Source organism: Rhopilema esculentum, chromosome 16, assembly GCF_057945365.1.
Source record: "Rhopilema esculentum isolate cy_ngs chromosome 16, ASM5794536v1, whole genome shotgun sequence".
Lineage (NCBI taxonomy): Eukaryota > Metazoa > Cnidaria > Scyphozoa > Rhizostomeae > Rhizostomatidae > Rhopilema > Rhopilema esculentum.
Window position 1 is genome coordinate 11,986,132 of NC_142830.1, and position 19,949 is coordinate 12,006,080.

At 36.4% G+C, this 19,949-nt stretch overlaps 1 protein-coding gene across 1 annotated transcript; it reads right to left on the bottom strand.

Moving 5' to 3' along the window:
- Positions 1–5,202: 5,202 nt before the first annotated feature.
- Positions 5,203–18,019, bottom strand: LOC135682007 (uncharacterized). The gene is made up of 8 exons (XM_065196706.2): positions 17,663–18,019; positions 13,129–13,402; positions 12,016–12,476; positions 11,078–11,153; positions 9,677–9,874; positions 8,294–8,397; positions 7,560–7,693; positions 5,203–6,585 (listed from the first exon to the last, which is right to left on the bottom strand). The coding sequence occupies exons 1-8, from the start codon at positions 17,691–17,693 to the stop codon at positions 5,314–5,316; spliced, it is 2,550 nt and encodes an 849-aa protein (XP_065052778.2). The 5' UTR covers positions 17,694–18,019; the 3' UTR covers positions 5,203–5,313.
- Between the last annotated feature and the right edge of the window lie 1,930 nt (positions 18,020–19,949).

Genomic DNA, 19,949 nt, shown 5'->3' on the forward strand with positions numbered 1-19,949 from the left:
ATCAAAATGGAAAATATTGACTTTTGTTTTGCATGTAGGTATCAAGAGATGCTTGAAACCTATATTTCATTAGCATTCCAATTTTTAGATGAATTAACATTGCTGAGAAAACAATTTTTTTGAAAAGGGCACTTTGTTGCCCCCGTGCTGCCCCCGCACCACTAGAGCATGATAGATCCCAGTTACCACTAGGCCACTGGAATCCATCATGGAGAAGTGCTTGGCCTGAAAGAAAGTTGTGCCTGCAGTCAACTTAAACTCGTTGTAACAGGGGAAAATGTTATAGGGCACTTTCTGAAAAGGACGTTTTCGTTTACTGCAAAATCTTTTAGGGTACGTGCCCCCAGTGCCTCTCCGGTTCCTACACCTCGGACAAAGAATATGCCTTTTGAGCAACGGTAGGCAGTTATCTCAAACACTAAGCATTTGACTTGCATACAAACTGGGGTCGGGATGGCAATTTCAAGAAACATGGAAAGGGTATCTAAATGCCCACTACATTTCAACATCTGATTCAGAATGTTGTTTATTGATTAACCAAGCCAAAAAGGTAACTTAAAGGAAACCAGTTGAAACTTTAAGCTATAAAAACAGAAACTTGGTTTAAGATTTTTCAAAACAATCTCATACAGACCTCATTCTCTGAAGCACACCTAATAGATTTAGTTGTTTGGTTATGGTTATCATTCGGTCAAAATCAGGGGAGCCTGCTCTAGAATAGGATAGGAGGCAAATGTTTGTCAATAGGGCACCAAAAATTTACCAGATGTGCATGACTTCGTTACATTTTAAAGGGCATGTTTTCCCCCGCTGCCCCTATGGCTGAAAGCAAGGGGGTGGCATGACATGGTTATATATATATATATATATAGATACTCAATAAAAAAACAACTTGGTTGACGTTTCGCTATAAGCTTCTTCAGAATCATGATTCTGAAGAAGCTTATAGCGAAACGTCAACCAAGTTGTTTTTTTATTGAGTATCTATTTATATTTTTAAAGAACTTTAAAGTTAGGAGCTATTGAATATATATATATATATATATATAAATATATATATATATATATATATATATATATATATATATATATATATATATATATATATATATATATATATATATATATATATATATATATATATAGATACTCAATAAAAAAACAACTTGGTTGACGTTTCGCTATAAGCTTCTTCAGAATAACTAACACATACATCTGGAGCGTAAAATAAGGAATACGGAACAAAAGAACAAAAAGTAACACATTTTACAAGCAAGAACAATAATAGCTAATTTAACAACATAATGATAGTTTCTAAGCACAGCCGGAGGTGAGAAAAGATGGATAAATACAATAGATCAAAGAACAATAGAACAAGTGTGATAGCAGATGGTATAGCATGCAGAAAGGTCCAAGGAAAAGGAACGGTAAATGCTGTCTGTCCCAAAAAAAAAATAAGAAACTAGGTAAATAAATATAATAAATATAGAATGCAAAGAAAAGAAAGAAAGTAGATAGAAAACGTGGAAAAAATAAAAATAAATATAAACAAAAGTAACAAGGAGAAAATAAACAAAAAGATAGGAAATAAAAATAAAACTATGTGTCAACTAACCTAATATTAAGGCCCCGGGGCGCAAAAGTTTCTAACTTATACTGCCAGAAACTTTCACGTATCCTACCATTCCCATTAAGTCTATCTATAATAGTAACTTTTATATCTTCGAGAAACCCATGATGATCCTTCCCTGCAAAATGCCGGAAAAAATCAGCCTGAGGTACACCCGAAGAGCCCCCGATAAGCTTACGATTGCACGCCTTGTAGTTATTAAACCTAAGCCTAAAAGGCGTGCAAGTGCTACCCACATACTGTACACCACATACTTTACATTCCATAAGATACACAACATTGGACGAATCACAATTAAACGAAAAATTTATCTTATATTCCTTATCAGTTATATGGGAAGTGAAAGTATCAATGTCACACATAACATTACACACTTGACACCGAGACTTGCCACACGGAGTACAACCCTTGTTATGCGTAACCCCTGCCCCCTCACTATGAAGTTTAGCCCTAACTAGTATATCTTTAAGATTCTTACACCTCTTAAATGATATCAAAGGTGGCTGAGGAAACACCTTCCTATGCTCTTCTGATACTGTAAGCATAGAATGAAGTCTCCCGGCCACCTTGCCCAAATTATTCAAGGCTGGATGGTATGTGGTAACAAATGGAACCCGCCCATTCCCACTGTGTTCATGTTTCCCATTAGCCTTATCCAGTAGTGTAACCCTATCCTATATATATATAGAAATTTGTCTTTTGATACTTCCGTAGCACAGTGCTCAATACGTTAGCACGTAGAGCGTGATATATCATAGATTGAAGAAAGTGAAACTACATGGTTTATCTCTACAAGCCTGTTTCGTGAGTAACTCACTCTTCAGGAGATGTTCAGAAATCAAACATCTCCTGAAGAGTGAGTTACTCACGAAACAGGCTTGTAGAGATAAACCATGTAGTTTCACTTTCTTCAATCTATGATATATATATATATATATATCAGATTGAGAATTTGGAAAGCAGAGAAAAAGCCAACATTGCAGAGGTGTCCAACATAACGATGGGATATTCTAAACTTCACTTTATCAGCAATTAAGAAAAAAGAAACTTACTGAATAAGTTATTTAGAAAGAGAATAGGAACATTGTAAAATCACCTTCTGAAAGCCCTTGCAAATCTTGAGGTCACAAGGCCCTCATGCTCCCACACCCCTCTTGTTCCTGTTTTAGTTTTAGGCTCATATCTAAAGGCTGCAAGCAAACTCAATTTTGCAATAGGAACAGAAAGTACCATGGATCATTATTAACAGTGGAATAGACGTCTTTCATAGGAATAGGGTAATTCCCCAACGAGCATGTCCATTTCTGTAAAATAACAGATAAACAAGTACAATGCCTGCCAAAAGTCTTGGAACACTGACGTCAGTTTCCAAGGTCAAAATCAATCATCCCCCTCTCCCCCACGGAACAATGCTGTACTATGAAGAGGGTTAGGACTTTAGGAAGCACTTTCGTTTGCGCTTCTTCAATGATAATTCTCTAAATTATCGACATTGTTCTAGGGGGAAGAGGGTAGAAGTAGTAAATTTTTTTTTGGAAAAGGAATGAGTGATATAAAATGAATGCAATTTGCCGGGTGTTCCAAGTACTTTTGGCAGGCATTGTAGTCCTGACCCTTCTTTACACGAGAGGAAAAGGGAACAGTTCCCTTCGGACTAGACCCCAAAACGGTACAAACACAGTGGAGGAGATGGTCTGTGACAATGGCGGAAATTCATTTTTCAGGAAACCCCACAAAAGCAAGTAAATTTCCCCTACAAATGACATAACTTAGCGACAAAAGCCTATTTTAACCGAAAATTTAGCTAAATCTGGAAGGGCACCCGTCCCCCACACCTCCGCAATTTCCGCCCCTGGTCTGTGACGCAGGCTAGCCTGGATCCGATCCAGTTTAGATCTGAGCCAATTGTTGTCTTGGCGTGAGTTACTTGAAATGTTACCTTATTAATTACTGCTATTAGGCCATCGCCTAACCATGTCCGCATTCCAGTGATGCTAATCCCATATGCTTTCCTGTTCAATAATCTGTGGTTATTTTAAAGTTCTTATTCAAAAGAAAGACTGTATAACATCAAAGTTCCATCCATTATATCCACGTCAATTCAAATAACATTTCTTGGAATCCAGCGTGTGTTCCAAACTGCTATGGAAGCATAGTTAATGTCACGCTTTGATAATTACAATACTGAGGAGGTCATCTTCACGGATTTACCTATCTCTGATGGTTTACTTATCGCAAAATTATCCGCTTTTGGCGTTCCTAAGGGTGCTCTTGTTTATATCTTTTTCTGGGGCGTAGACAACAGCCGGTGCGCGTGAAAAATGCATTCACTTCGTTCCAGCTCGTGCTTTCTTGTGTACGACAAGGATCTGTCCTTGGTCTGATCACAAGGTCACAAGAAGCGATCCTTACCATACGCGAGAAAACACGACGCGCAAAGCTTCGTGTCTGCACTGCATGAAACATGAAGCCCGGTGACGCGCCACGTGGCGATCAAACAGTGTGAATTCGGCTTAACTTTTGACGATTGCATTTCCAATCGAAGTTGAAAAGCGCAGGTGAAAAACATTGAATAAAGTTAAAGGTAACATATTTTTCTTTTTTATTACTGCCTACTCGTCTGGCATTTTTCAATGGAAAGACAGTGAAAAAGGTGGGAAGATCCACGAGCGAGCTCACAAATGTAAAGACGACATTCTTTCTAGCTAGCCGTTTCAAAATCGTTTGTAAACCTTAGTATTAAAAACTTAGAACTAAGCACCAAGCCTTTCTTTCATAGCTTTTATGCAGGACACTATCAACCTAAAACCAACAACATTAAGGTCAACAATGAACCGAAAAATTAATTCATCACAGACCAATTTAAGTTACCTTCTGGTCAGGAAGCTTCCTTTTGCTAATTTGGAATGATGTACCTACTTGCCGTAATGCAGTTGTTAGCAGCTAAGATATCTATTTCAAGTACAAATATATGTTATAATTAAGCTTTTTTGTTGTCTGACCCTTATAGAGAATAAAATGACTAAAAATGACCAATTTCCTTTTTGATGATGCGCACATCCAAAGTTTCAATGTTATAGGTCAGCTGACTTGAAATTGCACATTTCGCAATGGCAAAAATCTAGATTTTCACACTTAACGCATTTTCACTAATTTACTCTAGAGATCATGTTGGGCGGTCGATGAAGTTTTTCTAATTAGTGAGGCAACGACCCATGTTGGGAATTTTCTGGGGGAGGGGGCAGTTGAACCTTGATGTGAGACAGACTGGTACAGACGGAAAACTGGGAGAATCGGTGTTAAAATAAGAGAGCATCAACTAGTTTCTTTCAAGAGCTCTGCAGTGAACCACCGAAGCAAAGAATCTGAGAATTTGAGAACAAGCAAGCATTCTATATTTGATTATGCTTTAGAGTCCATTGCAGCCTGACATCCCCTGAACCACGTTTTCGTATAAACACTATTTCAAAAACATCGCTGACCAAGTTCAGCATCATGAGTCTAATGAAATAACTTATGCAAATATAACATCGAATTTTTGGAACACAGAAATGGTAAGAAAAACACCTGAGTTGAAAGCCCCGTACAGAAATGAAGTTGTTTATCGTGCAATTAAAAATTACATACAGATTATCTTACTTACATTGAATGCATTCAAATGCCAGTTTATACAAGCAAAATCTTCAGTTAGAACTCTCAGAAACTGTGTACATCGTGGATAGAAAAATGTCTGGATTGACCTTTTGTAGAGGAGGTTCAGCATCAAACTTTCTGTCTAAAGCTCGAACAGCCGTTGAATAAGGCGGAGGGTCTCTAGGTAACACAATCAAATCATTTTCTGGTTGCTTCGCATTGTTTTCAAATTTAAACACATCGGCTTTAGAGCGAGGGGACGGCGAGGTGAATGGGGGTGAATAAATACTGTTATGGTTTGACGGTCCAACTCGTATGAAACCAACCCCAGGTGCCGTAAGCTGTTCACTCCGAGTCGGTATTGTAAATTTGGTGGCCCAAGTCGAAGCAGTTGATAAGACCGAGCATGAAACCGAATTTAGATTGGATGTAAGAGCCATGGTGCTTGTCGAAGGTGCGATAGTTGTATCAATCACATTGTAATTGTCAGTTGTTATGAGGGAGTTGGTTACTGAAAACAGCCCTTCTGATCTTATTCTATCTATTGCTCTGTGCGAACCTAATGTTTCGTCTCGAGTTTCAGTCACCGGGTTGTCAAAGGCTTGGTTAATTGACCGTTTGAAACCGGGTGTTGCCGGGTCTTGTTTTAATGATGACGCAGAATCGAACTGCGTCTTCTCCAGCGCCAACGTGGTAGGCGGACAAAGTTCTCTCAAAGCCAATGAAACTGGGATCGATTCAGCCGAAAGCTGGGTTAGCGTTGGTGATGTAATATCCCTGATATCTCTACCGTCAGCAACATGGCTCATAGGAAACGTGCTACTGCGAATGAGGTCGTCATCGTCATCAAACGTGAAGCTGTCGTGATGGTTTCGACCGATGTTCATAAGTGGATAGCGCTCCTCATCTTCTGATAGTAAAGACGGCGATGATAGCGAGTCTGCCTCGATATCAAATGGTAAATCGTTTGAGGAGCTGTTGTCCGTTTTTTCTTCATACGGCCGAGGTGCAACAATAATACCTTTTGATTGATCAGCATCACTACCATTATCACTGAGCACCCAATTGCTCTCGTTAGATGCCTTAAAGGTCACTTTCAAACTGTCCCTCTTCTCAGGAGGAGGCCTGTCTTCGTCTGCTGCAACTGAACCGACATGGCAATTTCCTTTCTTTGTCGGCTTGTTCGGTATGGCAAACTTCTTCTGCAGCTGTGCCTTCAAATTTTTGCGCGGAAGAGCTGCTTTCGTCCGGTTCTTTTCTATTTTCTCTGGTTTCTTTAATCTTTTTGCTGGTAACGATGCCTCCTTGTTCGCCGAAATAATCTGCAAAAAAGATTGAAAATATGAAAATTACAAATAAAAATATGATGGTATGTTTCTGTGGTATGTTCATGCATAGGTCGTGATAGTTTAATGGTTAGCCTACTGATTATCTATACGTCGCTACTCCCACCCCCCCCCCCAAACAGCTTAAATGATACACGGCCTAAGGTGAGACTTGGTTTGTGGCCCTGACATTGGTATGACATTTCAGGTCATTTGTGCGAGATTTGCAATCGATCTAACATCTCACATTTGCACCTAACATTTGCGCGTGTACAGATATAAGTCGTCAACCAAAATTTCTGAAAACATCTTACATTTTAACGAACAAGTAAAGAACAATGACATGTTGGGTCTAATGTTGACTTGTATCGAACATTACTCAACTTTGCACAGTATAGTCTTGGGTTTCCTGACCTAGCGTACAGTTACATCGTTTTCACAGACCTTATGATACACAAAGCTCTTGTGATAAAAGGGGACTACTCAGTGATAGAGTTCATACTACTTTCCCACTTGATTGCATTTTCGCTCTTCCGCTGCACGAGTAAGTCTACACACAGGCTAAGCAATATTGCATGGATTAAGCGCTTGCAATTTAATTCAGAATTTATTCTTATATGAATTATTTCAAATTTCCACAACTTCAAACTTTTAAAAAATACCCAGTACCTAAGAAGACACTGAGAAATAACGCAGAAAGAAAATGTTGAGCATTCACTTACTGAGTCACCAAGAAATACTTGCGATGTTTCGTAAGACAATTTACTTAAACTTTAATAGCTAGATGTTTAGTCTTCGTTTATTTTAAGTACTTTCGAGATATTGTCGAGGGATTTTCAGTTAGTACATTATCTCGATCAAAAAAGGATTGCTGGAAAAAGCTAAATTTATGCAACTTAATGCTGCGATGTGAACTTTCACAGTGCGTACTACTAAAGCAAACAATACCTCAGGGAGAAAACTTGACAAACCTTTTTAAGCGCATGCTCGTTGCAAAGAGGTCGTTCATTAATCAGGTCAACCACTGGGACACCACAATGGGAGCCTGCGGCAAACCTTGCAGTGCATTTTCCAAATAAAACTTGGTCATCGTCGGAAGAAATGTCTAATGGCACAAGTTAAGGCAAACTCAAGACAGCTATTTCCAAGCAAGCCGTAGTAAGGCAAATAAAAGATTTAAAACTTAACTCTTTACTTTCAGTGCTTTTTCAAAGTCACTAAACCTAATTGTACTTTTACACTGCAAATAACACTGCAAATAACACTGTAAATAAACAACCATTATCCAATCAACTTATTTGAATTGAAGATTAAACAAATATATTTTGCAGACAAAACACTATAGATTGAGTTTACTGATTTACAATTTTACTAACACCTACATACAAACACTAGTTCCTTTAACCATTCGACAAAGTTATGTCGAAGACCTTTTCTTGGGATAATCGGATCTGCGTGATCTGATATCCATCGTATTACAACTTCAGCGGTCCTCTCCACAAAATTTGAGAACTCTTCTTTATTTAAGAACGATTCAAGCAGGGACTTGTCTCAAATTTTCTTTAGGATACACTTGGAGAGCTTTGAATATTATCAGAATACAGAAAGCCATACCGGAAAATAAATGAAAAGATATACAACTATGCGGATGAATACAGAAACTTCAAAACTAAGAAATCGAGTTTAAAGACCGTCAAAAGGATACGTTTGAGGCAGTGACGTGCATATGGCAAAGCTGCCTTTGAGCATCTAACATCAGGCATCACGGATGCAGAGCAGGTTGATTTAGCTGTCTTGACTCTTTTACCCCTGAAAAATCGATCTGATTGAAAGCAACGTGCTACTGAAATGTAAAATGAAGAACAGGAAAAGGCAAAGATAAGTACCGTAAATCCTCGCCCCCCTCCCCTCGAACAAGCCCCCCCCTAGAACTACAAATTGTCAATAAGCCCCCCCTCGAATAAGCCTCTCGAATTGGACCCCTCAATTTGATAATTTTCGCCATCTGAGGTTGCCTATAGCGTTTTATTGAATTACCACAACAAATTCATACTTTTGGTAGTAATTAATTAAAGGCTCATAAAGAAATTCCTACTAAAATAATCGAGGTCTTTTAATAATGTCTTCTTAATGTCCACAATAATTCTATAAGCCCCCCCTCCTATAAGCCCCCCCCCCTCGAATAAGCTCCCATCCAAAAATATGAAAAATAAATAAGCCCCCAGGGGGCTAATTCGAGGATTTACGGTATTGACAACTCGGTGTTTCGTGAATTTATACACGAACAGAAAATTTTTTTAGCAGCGAAAACGAAGCATCAAGACAGAGCATCATCTGCTACTGGCAATGTGTTGCCTTTCGGCAATGACAGGCAGGTTTATTTCAATTTACATCATGCAGTTTTATTTCCCAGCAATATTTTGCAGTTTTATTTTGTAGGGATCACAAACATGCTTCATCGACCGTTTTAATGCAGTCATTACAGTAACTGTCAGTGAGATTAAAACTGACAAAACATTCCTGGGTTTCATGCTATAAAAGAAATTTTGTTGCATTATAATTAACTTCTTAGTGCTACAAGATATTAAAAAAGCAAAAATTTTAAGATAATTATCTTGAATATTTTGTAGAATATTTGAATGAATTGTCGAAAGTATACACAAGCAACCAATGAAACACTGGAAGGGGAGAGGTTAAACAGGGGATCGCAGAGCCGGGGGGTAAACAAGGGGTGCGAGCCTTCCAAACGTTTTGAAAAACACCCTTTTGTAACAAGTAGCATCTTTAAAAAGTGCCCTCTTTTCTGCGATTTAGTGCCCTTCTTACCTTTGTGAAATGCTTCTGACCCCCTCCCCCCATTTGCCTGTCAAATACGCTTCTGCAGTCGGTACCAGGAATATCTTCGAATTTTGATAAAAGACTTGAGGATAAAAAGGTCTCCCAGTCGAAGAAAAACCGGGAGTTGCATATTACAAAGAGATATCTTGTTTTTCGATTTGCATATTCAAGTGTTGAGGCTTGAATAGACAGTTCATGAGGCTACATGAAAATGATTAGTTCAATTAAACTGCTTTTCACAAATACATACCGTAGTCTTTTATGATCTGTATCAGAATCGAGGACGTTGGCGGTGGCAACTGCAGCAGCCTTCGCAGCGTTTATCAGTGACTGCAAAACGGAGTACGTTAGTTGTCTATCCTCAAGTCTCGTTTTGATGCTTTGCCTCAGTTGAGATCCTTGGTGTTTTAACCGTTGATGGATCCCATCACCATTGTCAAGCAAAATTCTGTATTGAAAAAGAAATATCAAGACTTGTATAACTGAAATAAAATACAACTAAACAGTTTCTAATCGTAAGATGCAGCCAAAAGCTCTAGAATCTTGACAGTAAGGAACTTTTTCCACAGCTTATAGCCGTAAAGAGGTATAAGCAAACATGGATCACGACAGCTGGCCTCAGGATTAAGGAGCGGCCTCAGGATTAAGGAGCAACTGAAAAAGGCCTTTCACAAAACAAATACAAAGTGCGTCACGGTACTCTACCGCTGACATGCTCTATGAAAATGAGGGTAACAGTGATTGCTTCACGGCATGGCTTTCAAAGGCATCATACTCTGTTGATTGATGTTAAATTTCTACTAAAGGAGACTCTCGTATAAGGAAAGAACAGCTGCAAATCAAGCCAATGAGAAAATCACAACGATGAATTACAGAAATGGTCAGGAAAAACAATAAGAAAACAACTTAAATAAAGTGTGTAATGGCAAACAAGTTAATCGCTGCTTGGAATTGAAATATGCTTCTTTTGGTGAAACTGGGCAGAAAAGTACAGTCTTCTATCATTTCACTGCAATTATTTTTCTCCCTTCCCTCGTGTTCCTCTTCAGAATTTTCGTATGCTTTCCTCATACTTTTTTATCTTTGTTTTTAAGAGCAGCTGAAGCACATGACCAACTTTCTTGGCTAAAACTTCTATGATATGCATCCCCGCAAAGAACCTACTTTTTCAAGAGTCAGATTTTTCTCGGTTCTTATTTAAAAAATGCGAATTGTCATTTTAGCATCGAGGGTTCTTATTCAAAAGGGTATAATATAACCATAATAACTCACATTAATTATGAAATTCATTTTTTTAGACTTTTTATGGTTTGCAACCTAAGATTCAAAAATCTTTATGAAATATCCTTGTATCTACTTTTGCCTAAAAAAATTCTTAAACACAAGTTGCTTAATCAAAGAATGACAGCTTGAATGCTCTTAAGAGTTGAAATACTTTTTGCGGGGATTTCCAGTATCGTATATCTCTACTTTTGGGGCTATGCTGGGGTTTAGAACTCCACTTCAAACTAAAAACTCAGGATTTGTGACAATCGGAGGGGTTTCTAGCAATACCAGTTTCCATTCATTGATACACATTGATAAGATCTACATCGAACAACATGCTGTTCAAAATGTTAAAGTACATAAAAGATTTAATAACAAAACATACACAACATCCGCAGAAGTATCAGATTGTGTTGGTATTTCTTCGTACTCCGAACAATCCTCTTCAATACTTTCGAACACTGAAATATGAGACAACAGTCGTCAACATGGCGGAAACAGGAATACGTAAATTGAAGCAAACAATTATAGATTATAACAAACAGGCTAGTTGAACGTTCATAATACATTCACTTCACCAGTCCCTTCGTTGGACGTTTATCAAAAGCTATAACCAAACGGTAGAAAGGAGACGATGAGATGATCTCGATAATAAACAGTGCAGCTTTTGTTACTAGATCAAAAACATGTTTCTTTATCAAGGAGATCGTCACATCAGTAACTTATATGGGGAAAATGACTCGATGTGTGGCCGTTAAAATCATGTACTTTTCGAGGTAATAAATCAAAAGGAGAGTAACACGCACATTGGATAAGTTATCTCCCTATCGTTGATGTAGTTTATGGAATTGATGTAGTTTCTCTGATCGAGCAATCATCGGGCAAAACTAGAACTTCTTCTTTCGACAAAACTCAGCTATAAAAACAATTTACAAATGACACATGTTCCGATCAACCATAAATTCTAAACGCCAAACAAACGTCACTGGAGCACACGGAAGCTAGAGTGGTGCCTTTGAAAATTTACAGTTTGTTGAAGCAGTCACAGACCCTCCACATCTTTCCCCCAGAGCAACGGCGCTTGAAGAACTTACGTCATTTATACAGGGGAGGAGTTAATACCGAAGTATCTGAAATTGTACTAGTCAATGATATTTCAAGGGGGATTATGAATGGGTGCCATCAACATGCGAAAGAATCTGTGGTAGGGGGCAACAAAACTTTGCAACCGATGGTGCTAATTAACCGCAAATGCGCATTTTCAAAGGCAGGTCAAAAAGGTGGCAAATGGAAAAACCTTTTTAAAACAAAATATCAACTCACTGTAGGTTTTGAACAGGTCCATTGTTTCTGTCTTACATTTCCTATATAAATTTCTGAACTGCTCCACCTCCGAGCTTGAAACATTCCCGATATGAGAGTTATTTTTTACCGCCTTACGCCTTTTCAAAATCTTTTTCCATAAATAACTGTGTGGGTTCCACCTTAATGGGGGCATCATGCCTTCAACTCCGCTGTGTCTGTCCTTCCTTGGCAGATCCATTTTACTTCTGGCCCTTTTGCTTTCTTTTCCAGTTTTGCGATTGTTCAATTGAAATTTGTTGTTTTGGTTTGCTAAATATTCGCTCTCCGCATGATGTTTTGGAACCACCTTGTGTACAGTCTTTCCATTTTTGTTGGTAATATCAAGACAGTCACTGGAATTGTTCTTTCCATTAGTGTCTTTCCTTTTCTTCACTTTTTTGGGTATAATGCCTAACACTTGCATATGACTGTTACAATAACTGAAATTCAGACATGAAACATCAATTATTTAATGCATATAAAACTCATTATTGTACCAAGGGAGTTTTAATAGGCAAAGAGAGTGTGCAAGGATGAATAATTAAAAGCTGTATCAAGGCGACTATGTATATTCAAACGAACATTTTAAAAGGGCCAAATATAGCGCACTTTTTGAAAACAACAAAATGGCGTATAGCTTAAATGCAAGATGGATTTTTGTACTTTTGGGTGTTTCTTAAACTTCAATATAAATCTATTCATATCACTTGAAAAAAAATACACATTTAAACCAACTCTATTATATTAATTAATATCATATTTTGTTGCTAGCTTTCATAACCAGAGCATTTTCACCACAAGCATGTATACCGACAACAAGATCGGTAAATTCATTTAGCCAATTAGAGATTTGTTTTCGATTTGTCAGTTCATCAACAGAAAAAAATATTTTCTTGCGTATTTGAATAATCTGGAACAAAGCTTGAAAATTTGAAAATAGTTATCTGTTCATCAAGCGACAAAAAGCCCCGAATCAGAAATCTTCGCCTTCAAATTTTTTGAGTCCTTGAAAAATAATTACAGCACAGTCCATGGAACTTGTTCTAATACATTATTCTATAGTTCATGGAAGTTTAAGATCAAAACACTCACTTTCTTTTCTCTGATATAGGCACGGGATTGATACACCTGCTCTTGTTGTACTTAGCAAAGAACTGGCACTGCTTGAACGGCGCATTTCTGTCTTCCAAAATGTGGCGAATGCAAAAAGCAAACCCATTGAGCCTCCTCTGCATGCAAAGCTTTTCACTGTAACTACACAACAGCTTTCCGTCCACGGGCGATGAATGTATATTCTTTCCTTCAAACATCGACACGTCACGTGGTTTTTCCATTTTATTGTTCCGTTGGCTTGGGACAAACTCTCCTGCAGAACAAAATGAACCGGGTGAGAAAATGCACATCTTTGGCAGCAATTTCATCATCGCACAGTCCACGTCTCAAATTATCGGGGCTCAAGAACCTCTGGCTTTATTTGCAAGATTACAGAGGCCAAGTACTGATCAGCATAATTTTTATTGCAATTACACAAACTGACAAACACCTGCTTGCATACTGGCTTTCTTACGAAACGCGTCATGAAACGGCAGCTGCGCAAAATACCGTGATTTGGAGGTGTTTTTTTGTGAATGAATAATTTGCAGAAGGACCAGTAACACGAATGAATCTCACTGCTTTTACAGGGATTATCTTAAATAAAATATAAAGTCGGCTGCCAGTAATGTTTCCACAAAAAGAAAACTATAAATTGCAGATTCATGGCTAATTTTATCTTTCATAATACGTAGTTTACAACAGCTTTACAGCACTGGAAAAGGGTCACGTCATCACAACCAACCTATCAAAGCGTAAAGATGGCAAGTCGATTTTTTCGAAGCAATGACTGTAACATTTTCCTTCGAAAGTGTTTAAAAGGATAATATAACAACATTTTTTCCTTTCTGACGCCTACTTTGAAGATTGATACACTTCACAAAGGGTATATTATCTGTAAAAATGCTGGAAAAAATAAAGTTGATGCTGTTGTTTTGAAGAAGTGATGAAATAAGGTAGAGAACAGGGCTCACTCCCAGGATCATTATAAAACTTGAAACTAAGTGTCTTGATATATAAATATGGTTTTAGATGGGTTGAATTCTACTTGGCAACAAAAAGCAAGCATTCTTCAAATGTTTCTTGAACGACCAAATTTACTAGCACAAACTTGACTGTGACTTAAAATTTTTAGCTTTATGAAAATGATGTATTGAAACAAATTGAAACTCCTTTCCAACAAAACTTTTATTGAATACAAAATTCTATATTGCCCCAATCATGAAAGCAACAATATACAAATTAAATTTCGCGAGCAACAAATATTGATTTCATTCTCTCCATTGTAAAATTTTAGATTATTCAGATTTTTGGATTATACAATTCAGAACATACTCACAAAGGAAGTTACCTAAAGGAGTCAAAAAGCCCTCTCAAGTATCCCTCTGCCTATCCTACACCCAAACCCCCAACCTTAAAAAAGTCTATAAAATATGTTAGCCATGGATGTAGAATCTTCTGATGTTCAGACATTGCAATTTATCAATTCATTAATAGAATCGTTTGGTGTTTAGGAGATTCTCAATTCTAAAAAAACTCTGATATGTGGATATAGACATTTTATGATCAAAAGTGTTTCAGCAGGTAATTCTTACATGGGTTGCTTGAGAATAAATTCCTGAAAGATTAAAGGAAGCCATTCTACCAAAAGATTTATTTTGAAATAATGCTGAACTGGTATATAACTTTAAATTGATCAAGTTTTTCTCTTTGTTGCACTAACCACCATTTGATCTAAGATATTTTCTCAGTGGTGATGGAAAGTAAAAGAAATGAAACAAAATCCTCAAAAAAAACATTCAACCCATATATGGCTATTAACTGTTACAATCAAATGTTGGTGACTTTAATTTCTTCCAAGCTTTTAAATCATTTTCACAAATGCCACAAGAAATTCTAATGCAGCATCTTTTAAACCAGCTTTGTTACCAGTTGAATACCAAAGACTTGTATACCTAAATGAGTACTTAAAGGGTTTGACTTGCAAAAATACAACATCAAATTGAGATGGCCTTGATACACATTTGAGCTAATTTACTGGAACTTTTCTCTCATCAAACAATTGTTGAAACAATACTTGAAGGTTTGGCATTAATTGTTCTATTTCCTTCCTTTTCATGTTACTGTTCTACTAATCAAAACATTTTCAAATTTGTATAAGGTAGCTCAATCTACGGAGGGGCAAGATCTTCTGAAAGGAAATACTTGACTTCACAGTTTTTTACTAATTATAAGACAATCTTTGATTGGCTTTTTCACACTAAAATCTCCCCTTGTGAAAACTACCAGATAAAAAATACATTGAAATTAGGATGATATTCATTTTTTATTAATATCTTCTAAAAATTCCCCTTGAATTCAAAAAAGCCCATAGAAAATTTTAAGATGACCTGCAGTTTTCACATATTTATAATTTGTCTATATTCAAATAAATTTGAAAAATAAGATAAGCATAAAAATAACATTTCAGTAAGGGTCCTTTTTGTATAAATTCCCAATCAAATGAGGATCATCTTTCTTCTTATCAAATAAAAATAACAAACGACTGAACTCGGTATGTGGAACCAAAAAATAAATATTTCACACAAACTGAGTATATATAAAAATGCACTCTTATACTTGAATTTCAATGTGTTACCAGACTTTTTCAAAACATTCTTTGAAAGGATTTCCTTTTCAATTTTTAAAATTTCAAAGATTGCCAAAAGTGGAATATCAAAAAACATCATTGATATAAGTAGAGAGGTTATCAATTAATGCTGGTATTAAAAATATTTGATAGCAGCTGAAAAATAGGACAATAATGGCATGTCAAAAGAATATCAGTGTTACAAAACAGGATAAAATACAAAAAGTAGATACAAAATGCTGCTTTGGGTATGACTACTTCTGATCCATGATTTATAATGAAGGCTTATGTCGTCTGTATAGTGGCCAAATAATCTATTCTTGTAGACTCAAAAGGCTTTTTTGCTCTTCATCATAAAGAGATGGATATCTAAATTGCATGATGTCGCTCTTAAAAATGTATGGTACAGAATGAATGTGAAACAAAATACAATGAACAATTCAGCCCTCAAAAAAATATGAAGATTCACAAATGTAGAATAAAAATAAATAGGTGTAATAAAACTGTCATAACAAAATAAGTTTGACCCAGAAAATAATTTAGATAACAGACATCATATCAACAAATGTGTGGAAAGTAAAAAATGATATTATGGTGCCTTTATAAACAAACAACAAAGTCTGCAAAGCAAGTGAAATGTAAATATGACAAAATGGCCCTTCCCAAAAATTTTTTGTACTATCAAGGTATGTTTGCATGCCGTAGAAAAGGTAATAAGTGGTTTGCATGTAAAACACATCACATAAATGACTTATATGAAATGTTGTTAAGAATTATCATGCATTGCTGGCAGATGTATAAGAAAGGCTTTTTTAAATCAACGAAGGCCCACAACTTACAGCCCCCGTTGAAGGAAAAGCTCTAGATTTCTATCCACTTAAGTCTAGAAATCAGAAAGCATAGATTGGTTGCCGAAAATTGCAATAATATATATATACATATATATATGCATGTGATGATCAAGTTGGCAATAAAAACAAAAAGTCATTTTTATGTTTTAACTTTTAAATCATTTTGATCTCATTCATAGAAATGTGAAAGTAAAACATAACTCTTAAGTAAGCAGATATTAGTTAAAAATAAGTTTGTATACTGTTTTGGAGGAATTTCACTTAACTGGCAGTATTTCAACTGATATATTAAAACATAAATAATAATTTTATGCCTTCAATTTAAAAATATGCCTTCAATTTAAGAATATGCTCTGTTGAAAGCACCTGGTAAAGTTGTTTATATCCTTAAAATCATATTTGAGATTGAATGATTACAACACCACCCAAAATTACAACAGTCATTACAACACCCAAACATTGGAAAGTATCACTAAAAACCTAAATAAAGTACAGATGAAAAACATGCCTTATAAACAACAGAATGCTTTTCTGAGCTAGGGTTGCTATGATGAAAATAAAGAACAATAGAATTAAGTATTTATACTTTGAGAAACATAACTTATAATATAATTTGGCAGTTTCTAATGATAAAATCAGTAAAACTACCATTTTTGAAGTATAAAACATTTCAGATCTTTGAAAGGATTACTATGTTGGGTTATTAGGAATGCTGGAGATTTATAGCTTTATAGCTCTGACTGTTGTTTATCAAATCAATCCTGAATGAAAGAACGATATCGACAATAAGGAAATTGCCATACTTGTAAAGTGAAAACTGACAAGCAGTACGGAATAATTCGGAAAAGGACACTTTAATACCTTACTAAAAACAAATGATGTAGGCAAGAAACCTAAAACATGGAAACGTATTGGGTATAAACACAAAAAACATGTACAAAGCTTATGAGTGTTTAGTTTAGGCCGTGGGACTGGCGCCGAGGCATGTTTTGACTAGGCCCAGGCGCTGAACTCCTTGTAATTCAAACAATAAAATACTGAAAGATCTTCATACCTTGTTTCTTACCAGAAGCAAGATATTCCATATCTTTGCTCTTCAATGGCAGCTAAAAGCGTAGTGCTGCAGCTGGCGTGAGAATGTTGTAAAGGCGAATGGGTCCATTCGGATAATAAATCCAGCTCGCACAGTTTCACAGCCTGCTATTGTTGAAATATAGTCACCATTAGGCAAATGAGTGTGGAAACGACAAGCCTTTGGGCACTTGTGTCTGCAACAACGAATGAAGATGCAACAATAAAGTGAGTTATATTAATAAACTAATAAACTTATGAATATTGAGCGCTGCTTCCGTAGGCCTAAAAACGCATGTAGAATGTTGGTCAATATTCAACTCAACATGAAAGCTAAGCCGAAAACGCGTTCACCTCATTCTTCTCGATAATAATAATCATAATCATAATCAGCACCAAGGAAAACGATGTTTGCCAGAATAAACCTGATTTTGGAAAGGGGAAAACGATAAACATTTACCAGTTTTGACAAATAACATTAACTTGGTCATATCTTTTTTTCTGATCTCTACGTATTGCTTTATATTCAAAATTTATTCGAAAAGCTCAAGTGTGTAATTTCAGCTATTATGATTTTATCTTGATTGCCTGCTTTGTTGGTTGAATAACTTTACTATAACCTTTACTTATACTGCGATAAGCAAGTAGCAACATGCGAACTATCTGTGGAGTATAGATCACTATTTACCAACAATAGATTCCCTTGTTGCTTTTTGAGAATATTCCTGCATTTTAACAGCTGCTCGTAGCAAATGCATTGAATTGAGATGTAACAAATGAATGACAGGTATTTCCCACTTTATAGACAATAAGAAAAGCAATAAAACTGTATTTCGGGGCCTCGGTGCCTTGAAATCTTGTAGGAAGAATTGAAAAGTTCGCAGAATTTCAAGACAGATTGTAAAAAACTGCCCAACTCATTATAGGGGCCGCGGAACAATGAGAGTTTTGGGATGGCGATTAAAATTGAATAAAAAGAGGCTTGACCGACGGCTCCCTACACGAACATTGACGTTTTTGGCGAAACTGGGGGTTTAGCCCCTTGGCGCCCCAGCTCCGCATCACCTTTTCATTTTTACATCAATCCAACACCGATACTCATGGTGACATTTGAAAACTTCCAACAAGTTCATTTGTATACTCACTGTATACAACACTTAACATAACAATAGCAAATTTTGCTACTCTGTGTGTGCCCAGCTGTCGAACAATAATAAGGAAAGTTATTTCTTTCCATTGCAAAATTTTAGGTATTCCTAAATATGAAAACTTCCTTAGGTGGTACTTTTCTTCTTGCAGGGTAGTGGCGAGAGAAAACTACAAGGGGGCCAGAATGGGAGTCTAGCAACACAAATGTTATCTTGTTGAGTGCTGTTTCTTGGTTGAATGTTAAATTTTGGTCCCTTAGAGTGCATTATTTCACATTGTTGTCGCAATGGTATCCGATAGTATGTAAAAGATTGTACAGGATATTTTGAAAATATACACTTTACGCTAAAAATTTTTGGAGAGCTACGGACCCCATTGCCTTCTTCTTCAAATTATATTACGAACTAGAACGTGGACGAGGGCACAATTTCTTGCCCATTTTGTGTCACTGCTTCCACTTTTAAGACAAAATGTCCCTCATTTCCAGCTGAAGTGAATTCTTTTCTGCTTTTCCATAAAGTTGACATTTTGTAGAGATATTTTGCTTTTCCATAAAATTGATAATTTAGCTTTCATAAGATATAAGTTTTGTTACTCTAGTTAGGTACTTACTGGCTTAAAATACAGGTTTTCATTAGATAAATAACAGACTTTGACTAAAATTGTCTTAGCTACAAACATTGGACAGTATCTTCACCAAAATTTTTGTATAAGACTGCTTGTCAAATTGATACAGACAATATATGGAAATAAAGGAATTGGTTGAAACTTTTATTTTGCTGGCCTTGCAAGTCAGATTATAAAATCAGACAGCTATCAATTTACATAGCAACGGACATTGGACAGTATGTTTATCAGAATATTTTGTAAATAATTTGGCCTATCAAATTAATTCATTTTTTGGCGGTACAGAACTTGGAAATTGCTTTGAAAAAAGCAAACATTTTACAACATATTTACTAAAAGCTTTTTCGCCTGACAATCCTCAGAGCATAAAACGTCTGAATGAAGGTCCGAAAAAACACGATGAAAAATATATACACAGTTGCGGATCAAAATAGGCCAATCAGAAAAACGCAAGCACAAGACCGATATAGTTGAACAATCAGTGCTGCGTGCCG